Genomic DNA, 16,517 nt, shown 5'->3' with positions numbered 1-16,517 from the left:
AAGTCCAGCAGCATTTCCCAGGCGGCCGGCTATCGCAGCCACACCAGGGAGGGCAGCTCTGGTGGAACAACTCCGCCAAAGAGGGTGAACCTCGGGGTTTCCTTGGGATCCTGATGTCCAGTTCCCTGCCGCTCCGCCCCGTCTTAGTTCTCCCTTGCCACTTCTGGCGACGTTGACTGCATCGCCGTGAATAAAGCCCCGTTTCCTAAAAACCACCCATTCAGTTCACAAGCACAGCGGCAAGACATTCGGGACCCAGGGAATCCAGCACCGGAAGCGGAAATGCCCAATAGCCCGTGCCGCTCTAGGAAGTGGCAGGGAACGGTCTCGGTAGGTTTAACCCTCTCATTCACTTGACTGAGCAAGAGCTCCCAATCTGCGGCCACTAACAGCAACTTGACCCTTTTGGCCTTGCTTGCGGTCCTGAGTCCGTCAGCACGGACTTCGGTGCCCTGGCCATCACTGTGGGCAGCGAAGCGAGCCGGAAGGAAAAGGGAGGGTCGCTGTGGTGGACACGCGGGGGACGGAATAGCCACGTCACTTGGGGCAGCACGGTACTGAGACTCCATGGTCGGATGTCTGGGTTCTCCAAAAGAACCAGCCCACTGGGAGCCGCCTGAGAGTTTCCCCTCCGTCCTATAACCTAAGCGTGCTAAGCAAGGCGCGGACTACATATCCCAACATGCACCGCACACGATTCTTGGGTTCGCACGATTAGATAACCATTACTCTACGTGCCTTCAGCGACTGTCCAGAGGGCCGGGATCGAGAACTACAACTTCCAACTTGCAAAATAACTGCGGCGGCGCTACTTAAAAAGCGTCAGAGAGGAGGTGCGTGGCCACGCCCCTCCTCCAGTTCCGCTCCCTTGGACGGACGGCGAGGCGGGGGGCGGAGCCTTAGGCCTGAGCCAAGATGGCGGCTGCGAAACCGACTCTCACGGACTCGCTCTCGTTCTGCCTCGCGCAGCTCACAGCGGCGGCCGGGGAGGGTCTAGGTGGGGGAAAGGACACAGCTACCAACGAGACACCCTTGGGCCGTGCGCTCTTAGCCCTCCGCACACGCCACGTCAAGGCAGCAGGGGGAATCGAGCGCTTCCGGGCGCGCGGCGGGCTCCGCCCCCTTCTCGCGCTGCTGCGGCGAGCGGCGGCAGCGGGTCCCGCCCCGTCCCAGGCTGGCTCAGGCTCCGCCCCCTCGTCGGTCGAGTCAGCGATTTATGATGGCCCCGCCCCCTCCTCGGGCCCTGCCCCCTCCTCTGCGTCGTCGTCGTCGCCCTCGCCGCCAGCGCGCCTGCGCAAGACCCTGGACTTGGCGCTCAGCATCCTAGCCAACTGCTGTACGGAAGGGGCGTGCCGGGCTGAAGTGCGCAGACTCGGAGGCATTCTCTCTTTGGGTAAGTGCTCCGCCCTCATTTCCTAGAAGGATTCCACTCACAAATCCCTCCTTCTCTGGGCTTGGGCGGAGTCTTGAGTTCTTTGTGTTGTGTCCTGGAAGAACACGCCTTTAGACCGTGTAACCTCCCCACCCCCGCTCTCAAACCTTCAAGTCTTCCTTATAGATGATACCCAATCCTGACCAGATGAGATAATTACAGCCATTACCTGCGTGTTGGTTGTTGGGCACATCCCTCGAATCCGAGCTACTGGAGACCAAAGGATTATTTGGTGACTTTTGGGTAATTCTTACCCTCCATTTATGAGGTTTATAGCAGACACTACATGCCTACTGAGTGGCCCTGTGCAGAGCTCCCATTTGGTGAACTTTAGGTCAGAAGTTGTGGTTTTCTGCAGTGAGCTAGACCGAGAGAACCGAGGCTAGAATTCCTTGTTGTAAAATTGAATAATAATAGCTACCTTACAAAATTGAAGTAGTGAGAAGCCGAGTACAAACATTGAACGCAGATATTCTAAGACCGGGTACTTTCAGGTATTAAAAACCAGCACAATAAGAACAAATCCTAACAAAAGATTGCAAGCGTTTGTTTACCAGCTAAGTTGGCGCCACCTTGTGGCAATGTGAACACAGTTTACAGAGTGCCTACCGGTTATGAAATTATGCCAGCTTTTTTTTTTTTAATGTTTATTTATTTTTGACAGAGAGAGAGAGAGAGACAGAGCATGAGTGGGGGAGGAGCAGAGAGAGGGAGACACAGAATCCAAAGCAAGTTCCAGGCTCTGAGCTGTCAGCACAGAACCTGACACTGGGCTTGAACTCATGGACCGTGAGATCATGACCTGAGCTGAAGTCAGACACCCAACCGACTGAGCCACCCAGGCGCCCCTGAAATTATGCCAGTTTTGATGAAATCTTAATTTTTTTGTACAAAACGAAAATTTAACATATTTTTAAGTTGTATAAAATGCATCTAGACCATAACGTGTTTGACAAGAGGCCTGCCACATTAATAAGTCCTCAATAAATTATAGATCTTGTTATTAGCATATAACTCTCATCATTCAATCACTATTCTGTATTAAAATTTTTTTTTTAACATTTATCTATTTTTGAGACACAGAGTATGAGTGGGGAGAGAGCAGAGAGAGAGGGAGACACAGAATCTGAAGCAGGCTCCAGGCTCTGAGCTGTCAGCACAGAGCCCGACACAGGGCTTGAACCCATGAACTGTGAGATCATGACCTGAGCCAAGGTCAGACGCTTAACCGACTGAGCCACCCAGGCGCCCCTTTTCTGCATTTTAAATAACTCCTATGTCCGTCCACATTTATTCTTCCTTCTTTCATGTGCCCAGAGACTGGTGCCCATGTGCTGGGCTGTGGTGGTAGCTGACTTGCTTTAAGCCACTGTCCTTTCTCACCTTAACAAGAGTCTCCTTGCCTCTCTCCCTGCCTTACTCTTTTTCCCTATAATCCATTCTCCCCATGGCTACCAGATTGTATCACTTCACTTCTATTCTTAAAACCCTTTGTGGTTCCCAGTGCCCTCATATTCAAGTCCTGCCTGATCCCTTGGGCTGGCATTTGAGGCCCTTCATGAGGGCATAGCACAGACATTGGATCTCACTTCTGGGCCTTTGCAAAGGCTGCTTCCAAACTTGAAATGCTCTGTAGCACCCCCATCCACTATCTTTCTAACAAATACCTACCTGTTTAACCTTTCAGATCCAGTAAGTGTCAGCCTCTTCTGGAGGCCTTCCCTGACCCTCTCAGGCCACATTCTTAAGGTCATTAATGAGAGAGACAAGAAGGGGCAGGACCCTCAAGAGACCAAATTATCTTGCAGTGACTATTCTTCAGTGCGTGAAGACAGACAGCATCCAGAACAGAACAGCCCGTGCTCTGGGGAATTTAGCCATGGAACCTGAGAGCTGTGGGGACATCCATTCTGCTGGTGAGAAAGCTATTAGTGTGGAGTTAGCTAGGGCTTGGCGTGGGAGAAGGAGCGTAGGTATCTCCTTGCTCACTCTTTGTACTCCTTTTCCCTCTCCAGGTGCTGTTCCCTTGCTGGTTGAGAGCCTGACAGCCTGCCAGGACTCCCAGTGCCTGCAGAGTGTGGTGCGTGCCCTCCGCAACCTGGCCGACTCACCCCAGCACCGCCTGGCCCTGGCACAGCAGGGAGCAGTACGCCCTCTGGCTGAGCTTCTGGCCGCTGCCCCAGACCCTGCACTGACCTTGGCCCTAGTCCGTGCCCTCTTAGAGCTGAGTCGAGGCTGCTCCCGGGCCTGTGCTGAGCAGCTAAGTCTGGGTGGAGGATTAGGCCCACTGGTCAGTTTGGCCTCCCACCCCAAAAAGGCAGTACGGGAGGCAACTATCTTGATCCTTGCCAACCTGTGTGCCCAGGGCCTTGTACGGCCTGCATTGGGCAATGCTGGTGGTGTGGAAGTACTACTGGGTGAACTCCGGCGGCGCAGGGGACCTAATGGGGCTGGCCCAGCCTCTCAGCAGCCCCTGGTACGAGCCGTGTGCCTGCTGTGCCGGGAGGCCATCAACCGGGCCCGGCTGCGGGATGCTGGTGGTTTGGAGCTGTTGATGGGCCTGCTACGGGACCCTCGTGCCAGTGCCTGGCACCTTCGTGTCGTGGCTGCCCTCGTGGGCTTCCTGTATGATACTGGAGCCCTGGGCCGGCTACAGGCTCTGGGACTTGTACCTCTCTTGGCTGGGCAGCTGTGTGGTGATGCTGGTGATGAGGAAGAAGAGGGAAGAGAAGCTGCTTCCTGGGACTTTCCTGAGGAGCGGACCCCTGAGCGGGCAGAAGCTGGAAGCTTCCGAAGCCTAAGGTGAATCCCCACCTGATTGCTGTGGGTTGAGGACTCTGGCTGTCTTCACTACCCCATTCTATCTCAGTCAACTCTTGTTGACTCTGATTCCTGATTCCTCATTCTCCCCGGACATGACCACTTTCTAGTCATCATTAAACATTCTTTTTCCTGGGGCGCCTGGGTGGCGCAGTTGGTTAAGCGTCCGACTTCAGCCAGGTCACGATCTCGCGGTCAGTGAGTTCGAGCCCCGCATCGGGTTCTGGGCTGACAGCTCGGAGCCTGGAGCCTGTTTACGATTCTGTGTCTCCCTCTCTCTCTGACCCTTCCCCGTTCATGCTCTTCCCAAAAATAAACGTTGAAAAAAAAAAAAAAAAAATTCTTTTTCCTGAGTCCATCTTTGGCCTTGGCTCTACGCCAGCACCTCTGAACTTTGGGACCCAGACAGGTTCACTGGACCATTTTTACTTTGTTGTCTGTTCACCCCTTAATAGAATATAAACTCTGGTAGGATGGGGACTTTAGTTTTCTTACTGTTCATGCCCGGTACCTAATACTGGACTTCGTACATAATAGGTATCAGTAATTGCTGACTGAGTTGGGGTATTTTTCCCCATTTCCCTTTCTCTCCTATCCCCCCTGGCCTCATTTCCTCTCCCTGGCTTCAGTCACTTAGTTTTACATGACAGCTCTTTGGCTCTGCTCCTTTGTTGTGGTTCTGGGTTCAGTCTCCCCATTTTCCCCTCTACAGGTCATGGCTGATCTCTGAAGGCTACGCCGCAGGCCCGGGAGACATCTCTCCTGACTGGTCCCCTGAGCGATGTCCCCCACCTCCTCCACCACCGGAGCCAGCTGAGCCAACCAGCCCCACCCTGGGCCCAACTTCACTGCGGACGCCTCGCACACTGCGCACACCTGGCCGCAGCCCTGCCGCCACCTCTGAGGAGCCTTGGGGCCGTGAGGGGCCAGCGCTGCTGCTGCTGTCGCGCTTCTCCCAGGCTCCCGACCCAAGTGGGGCATTGGTGACCAGCCCAGCCCTATGTGGCCTGCTGGCCTATGTGACGGGCTCACCGGGTCCACCGAGCCCACGTGCACTGCGCATCCTGGCACGCCTTACCTGCAACCCTGCCTGTCTCGAGGCCTTTGTGCGCAGCTATGGTGCTGCACTGCTGCGTGCCTGGCTTGTGTTAGGTGTTGCCCCGGAAGATTGGCCCACGCTGCGTGCCCGCCCAGTTCGACGCCAGCACCGGGAGCTGGGTGTGTCCCCATAAGAGGCCCCATCCCCCTCTGGTTCTGGACTGAGAACCTCACTCTGCTGTTCATACCTTTCTCACTGCCCTGCCCAGCCCACCATCCAACCTCAGTCACCAGGTGGGAAGAGGGAGGGACTCCCAGCATGCAAAGTTCTGCTCCATCTTCTGCCCAAGTCTTGGGGCCTGTGTACCCCAACACCAGGCTTGGTCCTAACAACTTAGAATCATGTTTGTCTGTATTTCATTACCCAGTATGCTCTTGGTTCTGCACTATCCTGATTGCCTTCCCACTGGGCACACTGAGTTAGAAAACTCTGGCTCAGGCACCATATCCTCCTAGGCCCCCCACCAATCCCAACACTGCCAGGGACTTCCCTGTCTTCTGTGTCCTGACTGCAGGTTCTGAGTCCTTTAGAACCCAGATGTATGCCCTGACTATCACACTTTGTTCTTGCCCTTGATCTTCAGTTCCTAGCATCTGGACCCTTTCCCTCGAGGGCCTGCAGTCCTACCCCCTTCCATGCCATGAGATTTTAGCCTCATTCCTTTGAAGGACCCAGAGTTGGGACATCAACTCCCAACCTGACTTGCTCTGCCCATCTCTGCAGGTGAGATGCTGCTGCAGAACCTGACTGTGCAGGCTGAATCACCCTTTGGAGTGGGCGCCCTCACTCATCTGCTGCTCTCTGGAAGCCCTGAGGACCGCGTGGCCTGTGCACTGACCCTGCCCTTCATCTGTCGGTGAGGGGGATGTGGGTACCTCACAGGGATCAGGGGAGCAAGGTTGCTATTCCCTAATGCCACCGTTTTTCACCTTCTGAAAGATTCCCTTTCTTCCCAAAGGAAGCCCTCTCTGTGGCGCCGGCTACTTCTGGACCAGGGCGGCCTCCGGCTCCTCCTCTCAGCACTAACTCGGCCAGCTCCACATCCACTCTTCCTCTTCTTTGCTGCGGACTCCCTTTCCTGCCTCCAAGGCCTGGTGTCTCCCACTGTGAGCCCAGCCCTCCCACCTACAATCCCTTTGGATCTAGATGCCCCCTCCCCTTGCCTTTATGAACGTCTGCTGGGCCCAGCCCCCATCCCAGCCCCTGACCTGCATTTCCTACTGGACTCAGGCCTACGGCTCCCTGCCCAGCGAGCTGCCTCAGCTACTGCCTCCCCTTTCTTCCGGGCCCTGCTAGCTGGCAGCTTTGCCGAAGCCCAGATGGACCTGGTGCCACTTCGAGGCCTGTCACCCAGTGCAGCCTGGCCTATCCTGCATCACTTGCATGGCTGCCGGGGCTGTGGCGCTGCACTGGGGCCTGTTCCCCCACCAGGCCAGCCCCTGCTGGGCTCAGAGGCTGAGGAGGCACTGGAGGCTGCTGGCCGTTTTTTGCTCCCTGGGCTGGAGGAGGAGCTGGAAGAGGCTGTGAGCCACATCCACCTGGGACCCCATGGTGGCCCAGAGTCAGTGGGTGAAGTATTCCGCCTGGGCCGGCCCCGACTGGTTGCGCATTGTGCCCGCTGGGCTCTGGGGCCAGGGCAGTGCCCTCGGAAACGGGCCTTGGCCTTAGTGGGGCTTGTGGAGGCAGCAGGCGAGGAGACAGGGCCCCTGACTGAGGCTTTACTGGCTGTGGTAATGGGGGTTGAATTCGGGGGCAAGGGTTCCAGCTTAGACTGTTGATGTCCCCTGGGAGGGGATCGAAGGATGAGTTGGCTATGAAGGAGGACTCCCTCAGAGCAGCATAAGAGGAAGCTGAGCAGAAGTCACCATTGAGGACCGATGAGAGAATGGAACTGTACCCCAGGATGATGGTCTGAAGACGCCAGGGTCCGAGTGTGGGACCCACAGATGAAGAACAGCCCAGGGCTCCAGGCACCTGGCCTGGGCCAGCCTTCCAGAGTTGAGATTAAAAACTTTGGAATTGGATACCCCTATTGTGTGGTGTCTCTGCTTACTTTCCAGTGGGAGTCCCCCCACTCCCTTCACCCATCAAACAGGGTCTTGTCCAAGTTGACGTGTCTCAACACAGGCCACCTTTGGCATGTAGGAGTTTAATAAGTAATTATGCAGTGGTTCCTGGAGTCCTGGGATAGAGTAGAGTACTGGGAGAAGCCTGCTTTCTGCTTATGCAACTTCATTGCTCAGGTATCCAGCTAGACACACAGACTTTGGTTAGTGTGTTTTGAAGGGGCTGGGCTGAGGAAATGTGAGTGTGGGGATGTATGTCCAAGGCCTTGGCATTGCCGTTTCCCGAGTGACCTTTGCTCATCTTGGGTCTTCAGTCTCTGTGTCTGTCTTCATCTCTTGGACGAAGTGTCCTTCTGCTATTAGCCTGAAGGAAGACCTCTATGTTCCTAGACTCCCCAAAGCCCTGTCTTAGTTTTGCTCAGAGAGGGCCAGAGCTCCAGGTTGTATTCAGCTTATGTTGTGCTGTGTATGATCTCTCAAGGCAGGATCTACATCACCAGGATCCCAGATCACTAAACCACTCAGGTGGCAGCCTGACTTCAAGGAGGGTGCCCAGACTGGCTGCCAGTTAGCTTCTGGGGAGCTAAGGTTGACACTTGCTATCTCTGTGCTTCTGTGAGTGTCCAGGTCTCTGTTCTTGGGCTGTGCATTAGAACTATCCAGAGAGCTTTTTAAAAATACTGATGCCTAGGCTTTTTCTCATTGAATTGGACTGAGGGGAGGATGCTTTGGGCATCAGTATTTTTAAAAAGCTTCCCAGGTGGTTTTAATTTGCTGCTGGGTTGAGACCCACAGTCCAGGGACTGCAACACTGTCGTGTCTGTCCAAACTCCGCTCTAAGTGTTCACTTCCACCTTGATTTCCGGGGGTCTCAGTCCAGGGAAGGCCCCTTGTTCCTTTGTGGATGGGGTCTGTGTCTTCTCTGTGTTCACCAGTATCTTGGGAAAGGGCTCTTTCCCAAGGGTCGCCTCAGTGTTGGGGAAAGGCTTTGTCTTGAAGGCTGGCTATGGTCTGGTTGCCTGAAAGTGTTTTCCCTGAGTCTGCATGGGGCTTGGGCCTGGGTTCAGTTTACCTGTGTCTGTATGTTTGGTTCCAATTTTTGGAGAGAAGGTCCTGGCTTAGAGGATGGGAGAGTTCGTTGTGTCTATCTGTCTCCATTTCTGAGAGATTTGTGTCTAGTATATGTGCCATTTGGGATCTGTTCATGTCATTGCTATCAGGGTCTCTAAGGGAATGTCCCTGAACCTGCTGTCTAACTGATCCTTAGAACGATCACTTCTGCCCCCAACCCAACAATTCTGTCTGGGGCAAGTCTCTCTGGAATGGCCTGAGTGGACAGGGGCTCAGGGTGCTAGCCTTGGTGGGGGGTGTCTGCTTGGGGGCCTCAGTCTGGTCTAAGAGTCTCATTGAGCAGAGGATCTCCAGCTTGGTCTGGGAGAGCCTCTTCTCTGACTTTGGCTCAGGCAGCCTGGGGCTCCCTGTAGCTGAGGCCAAGGCTGGGGTGTGGCTGCCTCCGCGGCAGACAGGCGGGCTGGGCCTGGGTGGGCCTTGGCCCTCCTTCCTTTACACGCCCCCATCCTGGGTTCTCCCGTTCTTTGCACCCTCGCTACCCAACCCACCCACCCCCCCCCCCCCCGCCCCCCACCAGCTCCATCCCAGCGGGTCCCGGCTTCCTTACATGGTCACGGCCGGGCCTCCAACTCCCGGACGTCCCCCACCCCCCGCCCCCACCGGACACAGCCCCCGCCCTGCTCGCCCCGCGCGGTGCGCCCGTGCCCCGCCATGGAGGACCTGGGTGAGTGGGGCTTGGGTCCCCTTATCCCCAGCTCCTCACCACCATCTAGACCCGCTTCCTCATCCTGGAGCCCCCTTGCACTCCCCAAATCGCCCCATCCCTGCCTTCTGTCTTCTTGATTCTGGTCTTTGCCCGCGCCTCCTTTCCGACACCACGTCCCCCTTCCTGCCTCTCCCTTCCTGCCTTTCCCGGACTGGCCGCTCCCTCCCTTCTTCCCTCGCTCAGCTCCCTCCCTTCTTCCCTCGCTCAGCTCCCTCCATCACAGGCTGCTGACGGATGGGCAGGGAGGTGCAGCGCCTGCCAGTGGGCGCCTGGGCTCAGGGGCTCTGGGAAGGGAAGGGTTAAAAGGGTCTTGGGGTCCAGGCCTGGGAAAGTAGATGGGAAGGGAGAATATGAAATCGAATTCTCGAGAAGAAAATGGGCCTGCCTCAGAGTTTAGGAGAAGAAAAGAGTTAAGGGACCCTAAGTATGGTAGGGGTCGGGTCTTTCCGCCTAGAAAGAGAACAGATGAGTGCCAAGATGCCAGGAAGAGGTTAAGGGTTCCACTGTGGTACTCAGAGATGAATAAAGGAGTAGGGACTTCTAGGTTCTGGAAAGGAAAGGATTCAAAGGATCTAGATCTGAGGATGGGTGTGGGTGGGGGGTTGTCTTGGAGGAAGAAGGAGGACCGGCATCTCCTCCTCCTGGTCTGTTGGAAAGGCTGTACTCTCCATGGGAGAGAAGGGGTTCAGGCACCCTTCAGTAGGGGGTGCTGCTCAGTAGGGGCAACCGGCTTGTATGGAAAATAAGCCAATCAGAAAGCAGGTCCCAGGAGACCTGCCAATGAGGAGCATAGGGTGGGACCCAGTACCTGGAGTTGTGCCACAGCTGGGCGAGTCTGTTTAGGTGGGGGAGGGGAGCAGGAATTACTGGGCAGAAAGAGCATCCAACCAGAAAACTGGGTGCCAGGCATACAGCCAACTGAGCAATTTGGGGTGAAGCCAAATTTGGCTTGCGTAAATCGTCAATTTTGACTGCATCAGGGAAGATGCAGAAAATAAAAGAATCAGGTGGTTTTTGTGCATGACTCCCAAGATGAGCCATTTGGGATGTTTTTGGTCATAAATATTCCCTGCTGCACTTCTACTTCTCTGCCTTGGTCTGGTCTGTGTTTCCATCTGATTCTTAACTTCTGCTCTTAATACTGGCTTCTGTCCTCCTCAACTACTGCCTACTTGGAACTCTTATCTTCTAATCTCTTAAGTCCCTGTCTCTGCTCTAACCTTAACCTCTCAACTTCTCATCCTGACGGACTCTCCCCTGCAGATGCCCTGCTGTCTGACCTGGAGACCACCACCTCACACATGCCAAGGTCAGGGGCTCCAAAAGAGAGGTCTCCGGAGCCTTTCACATCTCCCCTGCCCTATGGCCACCAGTCACAGGTGAGATCAAATGTGGGGGACTGGGGTGACACTAGGGCCAAGTTTGGCCAGGGCTAGGAGAAGCTGAGCTTGAGTGGGGCAAAGTATAGATCTATCATCCCACACATGCATCTTTCTGTCTGTAGACAGGATCTGGGGAGTCTTCAGGAGCTTCTGGGGACAAGGACCATCTGTACAGGTGAGGGTTCTGGGAACTGCAGGAGGTGGAAGCCAATTAAGACTCAGGTGAAGAGGCTTGGATTCCCCACCCCTGAACCCAGGCTTCCACCCTGTTTTCCAGTACGGTGTGCAAGCCTCGGTCCCCAAAACCTGCAACTCCTGCGGCCCCTCCATTCTCCTCATCCAGTGGTGTCTTGGGCACAGGCCTCTGTGAACTAGACCGATTGCTTCAGGAACTTAATGCTACCCAGTTCAACATCACAGGTACCAGGTCACAGAGATAGGCCTTGATGGGATGGGGACACGGTGGAGAAGGGAAAAGAGTGAGGGGTATACTCTTCCAGAGTAGCAGCTAACAGGACACAAGTCTTAACTGGAAGGGGATAGAGTATGACCCCATATCCAGTGCCCTTCTCTCCTCTCTGCAGATGAAATAATGTCTCAGTTCCCATCTAGCAAGGAGACTGCAGGGGAACAGAAGGAGGACCAATCTGAGGACAAGAAAAGGCCCAGCCTGTGAGTTTGACATGGCTGGTAGAGCTGGGAGAGAGGTGATAGATGCCTAAATTACTGGAGGATAGCATTCATTATTCTGGGGGGCTCTGAGCTAACACAAGTTGTGTTCTTCACAGCCCTCCCAGCCCATCCCCTGTTCTCCCAAAGCCTTCAGCAACCTCGGCCACCCTGGAATTGGATAGGCTGATGGCTTCACTGTCTGACTTCCGTGTCCAGAACCACGTGAGTCAGGTAGGAGGTGGGCCAGTGTGGATTTGTGGCTCCCCAACCCCTTTTAGAACCATCCACTTCTTCTGCCTTGTTGACTCAACTCTGATGTCCTTCTTGCTGCAGCTTCCAACCTCTGGGTCAACTCAGCCACCAGTGCCAAGCTCTGTGAATGAGGGCTCCCCATCCTCACCAGGGCCAACTAGCAAGGGCAGCCTAGACACCATGTTGGGACTGCTGCAGTCTGATCTCAGCCGCCGTGGTGTTCCCACCCAGACCAAGGGTCTCTGTGGCTCCTGCAATAAACCTATTGCTGGGCAGGTAAGTGGAGAACTGTGAGTAGGGAGATAGAGCCCCATGGACCCATCCTGAGAGCCAGATTTTGTGTTGTTTTCTTTTAGTAAATGACTCTGGGAAGTGGGTATTACTGTTGTTCATATTTTACAGATGAGGAAACTAAAGCTCCGAGTCACATTGCACGTAAGTGGTAGGATGAGAATGAGAATTCCAACTCAGTTACCATTTATTGTGGTTCTACTTTGTGCAGGCACTATTCTAGCTCTCTTACAAACCTCCATCTCTTAGTCTTCACAAAAGTCTTATTGGGGCCACCTACCATTTCTCAGTCATCCACAAAAGATGTTTCTGCTCCACCAGCATCCGGTGTGTGAACTCTGGTTCTTGGCTAATTGACTGAGTAAATGTTGTTGACAACAGCTGTGCCCAGTGGTTGACCTAGATCCTCTTGCTAGATTTAGTGCCCTGCTTCCATCCCAGAATTTTCAATCTTAGCAAAGCAGGATGGCATTGTGACTTTTTTGGGCCCTAGTCACTTTCACCTTCATGGGTCCCTCCCTCCATTAAATTAAAAATTAAAATTGTGTTTTATGACTGCGTTGGTATGAAGAAGAATTTCTTAATATTATATATTAAATCATTTTCTTCCAGCTCATTTTTTTCTTCTGATTTTTAAAGTAATTACAACATTTTCATGAGCTTCACAGTCCTAAGTACTGTGCTGGAAGACCTGGGTTGAATCTCTGTCACTTACAGACTGACTTGAACATTAGGTTCTTCATCCTAATCTCTTAGGGTGAGTGGAGAGAAATGAGTGAAGGGAGTCAAATGGTAAAAAGAAAAAAAAAAAAAGAAAAGAAAACTTGAAATGTGCCATGTAAATCTTAGCTCATTGGGCGCATGGCAGCTCAAGGACCACTCTGATCCAGGCCTCACCCTCAACTCACAGGTGGTGACTGCGCTGGGCCGTACTTGGCACCCTGAGCACTTCATTTGCGGTGGCTGTTCCATGTCCCTGGGAGGCAGCAGCTTCTTCGAGAAGGATGGAGCCCCCTTCTGCCCTGAGTGCTACTTTGAGCGCTTCTCCCCACGTTGTGGCCTCTGCAATCAACCCATCCGACATGTGAGCTGCACCTGTCCCACAAACCCCACCTCACCCAGGGTCCCTGTGGGGTGGGCCCCATTCAAATCACAGCCCCCTGCCCACCCATGCTAAGCCCCTTGGCTGTGTCCAAGGCCCTTTGGACTCCACCCACTCTCTTTGACTTCCAAGTTCCTTGTTAGGTCTCTTGTGCCTCAAACTCCTACTTAAACCCAATTGCATAGGTTCAGGGTGGGAGAGGAAGGGAAGAAGGGATGGAAGGCCATACTGAGTGTCATCGTTCATGCCCCACAGAAGATGGTCACTGCCTTGGGCACCCATTGGCACCCAGAGCATTTCTGCTGCGTCAGTTGTGGGGAGCCCTTCGGAGATGAGGGTGAGAGCTTGGCTCCAGTCTTGAAAGCCACCGGTCTGCTCAACATCCCGCCTAACCCACTTTGGTCCAGCCTGCTAAGACCTTCCAAGTCTTCTAGCCCCACCCTCTCCCACTTGCGAGTCCCCATCCTATCTCCTCTCACTAGGCCCCCACTCTAGACCCCATCCCTCCCTCTCTGCTGCTCAATCTGACCACCCCTCATCTGGCCTTCCAGTCTCAGATCTTGCAAGTCTTGGGTGCAGCCTGCACCCTTTTCTTTCCGCCCTGCTCCTGCCTCTAGGTTTTCATGAGCGTGAGGGCCGCCCCTACTGTCGCCGGGACTTCCTGCAGCTGTTCGCCCCGCGCTGCCAGGGCTGTCAAGGCCCCATTCTGGATAACTACATATCCGCGCTCAGCGCCCTCTGGCACCCGGACTGTTTCGTCTGCAGGGTGCGCTCCTAGGGGGGGAGGTGTTGGGGGGGTGGCGGGGAGCGGTGGATGGGGAGCTGGGCCAAAAGGGGAGCCCAACTAGGAGCCTAGGCCCAAGACAGGGTGTGTCACATCTGGGGTGGGGCTGTGGAGGGTGGGGTTGTCACAGTGGGTTATTAAGCTCCTAAAGTGAGTTATCTGGTCAGGGGATTGTTGGCTGACCCATCCTTTCATGGCCACCCTCCCCCAGGAATGCTTCGTGCCCTTCTCGGGAGGCAGCTTTTTTGAGCACGAGGGACGCCCTCTGTGTGAGAACCACTTCCACGCGCGGCGTGGTTCATTGTGCGCTACGTGTGGCCTCCCGGTGACCGGCCGCTGTGTGTCAGCCCTGGGCCGCCGCTTCCACCCAGACCACTTCACCTGCACCTTCTGCCTGCGCCCTCTCACCAAGGGCTCCTTTCAAGAGCGTGCAGGCAAGCCCTACTGCCAGCCCTGCTTCATCAAGCTCTTCGGCTAATGGCTTGTGGGGCTCTCCACCCACCCCTGATGCCCCCAGCCAGGAGACCAAGGCCCCAGAGACCCCCACTCTTCCCCAAAAGACGTGCTCTCCTGACCCAAAGGCCTTGCTCTTTGAGCTTGGGGCTCTCCCCACCCCATCCTGTGAGGCCCCACCCGCTAGAGAGACCCCCCACCCCCAAGGTGCTGTACTCTTAAGTTCTCTGTGGTCAGAGAAGATCTGGCCAGTTTCAAAGCCACACTGCCCCAAAGTGGGTCTCACAAGTAGAGCCACCCTGCGTGAACTCTTCACTTTATCCCCAACCTTGAGGGAGCCCCCTTATGGGGCAATTCCTAATAATCAGAGGACAGGACAAGACATCCCTGCTCCCTGCTCCCTCACTATTCTGAGCACTTTTTTTCTACCTGCATAAAAACATGTTCCACATCACACTGGTGCTGTGTCTCTGACTGCCCTGGGGTGGGGGCGCGAAGTGGGGAAGCCTTGCATGGTGAAGCCCTGCCTCTGGTGTCTCTGGCTGCAGCAGGTTCTAGGTCATCACCCTGTGGCCGCAGTGGACCTACAGCCTCAGCCGTTGTATGCTGTCCTTCACATATCAAATGAGCCTGCGCAGGATTGTACAGATAGTGGCCAGCCAGGACAGGAGCTCAAGCTGGGCCCCGTGGAACCTTCCCACCCTCATTCCCCACTTCTTTAGCTCCATGTATTCTTGAAATAAGCAATTAATCTGTCTCCACCCTCACCACCTTGTCTAATTTCCAGATTTTTAAGACCCTCAGAGAGGGGTTCCATCCAGAAGTGCCAGTTTATGCCCACCCTTTGGATCTGGGCACTAAGGCACAGCTTCCCTCTTATTTATATTGACTCATTACATCTCCCCTAGGCAGAGAATGACATGTGGGATGGTCAGGACAGTGACTGAAGGAAGCACTAGGGGCTGTAGGAGCCAGAAGAAGGCTTTTAACTCAGATCAGGGGTCAAGGAGCTAAGCCACAGCAGAAAGGGGTGGGGCCAGGGATTTTTTGGTGTGGAGTTTAGGCTCTGATTCCCCAAATCCCTTTCTGAGCCCCTGAACCTTCACTTTGAACTCTGCAATTCCCTAGTGAGGGGGCCTGGATTCCTGGATCTAAACTATAAATCTAGATCTAAACAATAGCCTTTGAGGCTGAAAATGATGGATTGATTCTCAGAGGTCCTTCCTACTTAAGGAAGACCTGGTAGCCAAGGAGAGCATGTGTGGGTAAGAGACAAAGGTGAGATGTTCTCTGTCCTTGCTTCGAGCTCACCACCCCCATATCCTTTCCTAGGTCTTCCCAGGCCTCCTGCTCTTCTCCTTCCATATATTCTCCCTGGGGAATGCTGTCTATTTCCTGGATGCTAACTACCTCTCTGTCTTGAGAATGCTCAAATTGGCCAGCTCTTGTCTCAATTCATTCATTCATCAAGTGTTCTTTGAGTACGTACTGTGGCAGGTTCTATACCAAGTGCAAGGAGACCACAGGGAACCAAGCAAACATGCTTCTTGACCTCTTGGAGCTGAAGTCTAGTAGAGGAGACAGATGACAAACAAGTACACAAGTGACATGTGTAATGAACTAATGGAGACTTTCCTGATGGTTTAAGTGAAGTTCACTCTTCCCCCTTGTTTCCATCCGCAGCACCTCCCTAGTCCCTCATAGTGCTTATCTAATGCAAATAGGTGTTTATTTGTTGCTTGTTTATGTCTGTTTCTGAAACTTGAATACAAGCTCCTGAGAGCTATCTGTCAGATTACACATTTGTTTTGCTTACCATTATCTCTCCAGTTTCTAGAATGCTATCTAGCATGTGGTAGGTGCTTAATAAATGTTTGTTAATGAAGGAAAGAATGAGTAAGAAAGGAAAGGAGGGAAGGTGAAAAGGGGGAAAAAACAGAACTAAGTTGGGGAAGGGATTACTTTAACCAGATAGTCCCTGTGAATATGTAATGTGTAAGTTGAGCCTTGGAAGGTTGACAAAAGAAAACGGTCAGGCAAAGAGCTTAAGGAGAGCATTTAGGGCAGAGGAAACAGTAAGACCAGGAGGTAGGAAAGAGTTTGGCATATTGAAAGAAAGGAAAGAAGGCCATATGGCTGGATTAGAGAGAGGAAGGGGGAGAGTAGTAGAAGGTGAGATCAAATAGGAAATAGGAACCATATCATGAAGGGTCTTGTGGGCCACAGGACAGCAGATAGATTTTAACTGCCTATAATCCCAATATGCCCAACACTTGCACCTGGATTTCTCTCAGGCACTTCAAATTCATCACCCCTTGAGGCAGACA

The 16,517-nt window shown here is 53.8% G+C and overlaps 2 protein-coding genes across 6 annotated transcripts; both read left to right on the top strand.

The window, feature by feature from the left end:
• The first annotated feature begins 541 nt into the window (after positions 1-541).
• ARMC5 (armadillo repeat containing 5) lies at positions 542-7,375 on the top strand. Of its 2 annotated transcripts, none has more exons than XM_025920452.2 (6): positions 542-1,393; positions 3,241-3,348; positions 3,448-4,234; positions 4,965-5,470; positions 6,075-6,207; positions 6,310-7,375. In XM_025920452.2, the coding sequence occupies exons 1-6, from the start codon at positions 916-918 to the stop codon at positions 7,127-7,129; spliced, it is 2,832 nt and encodes a 943-aa protein (XP_025776237.1). In that variant the 5' UTR covers positions 542-915; the 3' UTR covers positions 7,130-7,375. The 2 variants fall into 2 exon arrangements, with proteins under 2 accessions (XP_025776237.1, XP_086548398.1); XM_086692272.1 differs by lacking the exon at positions 542-1,393 and adding an exon at positions 1,549-1,675.
• A 1,691-nt stretch (positions 7,376-9,066) lies between these two features.
• On the top strand, positions 9,067-14,644 carry TGFB1I1 (transforming growth factor beta 1 induced transcript 1). Of its 4 annotated transcripts, none has more exons than XM_086692289.1 (11): positions 9,067-9,212; positions 10,518-10,633; positions 10,759-10,811; positions 10,914-11,056; positions 11,221-11,308; positions 11,425-11,530; positions 11,642-11,836; positions 12,762-12,935; positions 13,209-13,290; positions 13,571-13,719; positions 13,949-14,644. In XM_086692289.1, the coding sequence occupies exons 1-11, from the start codon at positions 9,200-9,202 to the stop codon at positions 14,213-14,215; spliced, it is 1,386 nt and encodes a 461-aa protein (XP_086548415.1). In that variant the 5' UTR covers positions 9,067-9,199; the 3' UTR covers positions 14,216-14,644. The 4 variants fall into 4 exon arrangements, with proteins under 4 accessions (XP_086548415.1, XP_086548414.1, XP_086548413.1 ...); XM_086692288.1 differs by having other exon boundaries at positions 11,425-11,539; XM_086692287.1 differs by lacking the exon at positions 9,067-9,212 and adding an exon at positions 9,645-9,663.
• The last annotated feature ends 1,873 nt before the right edge of the window (positions 14,645-16,517 follow it).

The sequence above is a fragment of the Puma concolor genome, chromosome E3, assembly GCF_028749965.1.
Source record: "Puma concolor isolate L17-30 chromosome E3, mPumCon1.1.hap2, whole genome shotgun sequence".
Lineage (NCBI taxonomy): Eukaryota > Metazoa > Chordata > Mammalia > Carnivora > Felidae > Puma > Puma concolor.
Note: the sequence above shows the minus strand (reverse complement) of the source record. Positions and strands in the feature narration are given on the sequence as shown.

Bases quoted from the DNA above. Each gene is read 5' to 3' on its own strand.
- ARMC5 (XM_025920452.2), top strand. From the start codon at position 916: ATGGCGGCTGCGAAACCGACTCTCACGGACTCGCTCTCGTTCTGCCTC. The intron at 4,235-4,964 runs GTGAATCCCCAC...TCCCCTCTACAG, and splicing joins GGAAGCTTCCGAAGCCTAAG to GTCATGGCTGATCTCTGAAG. The intron at 5,471-6,074 runs GTGTGTCCCCAT...CCATCTCTGCAG, and splicing joins ACGCCAGCACCGGGAGCTGG to GTGAGATGCTGCTGCAGAAC.
- TGFB1I1 (XM_086692288.1), top strand. The intron at 10,634-10,758 runs GTGAGATCAAAT...TTCTGTCTGTAG, and splicing joins CCTATGGCCACCAGTCACAG to ACAGGATCTGGGGAGTCTTC. The intron at 11,057-11,220 runs GTACCAGGTCAC...TCCTCTCTGCAG, and splicing joins TACCCAGTTCAACATCACAG to ATGAAATAATGTCTCAGTTC.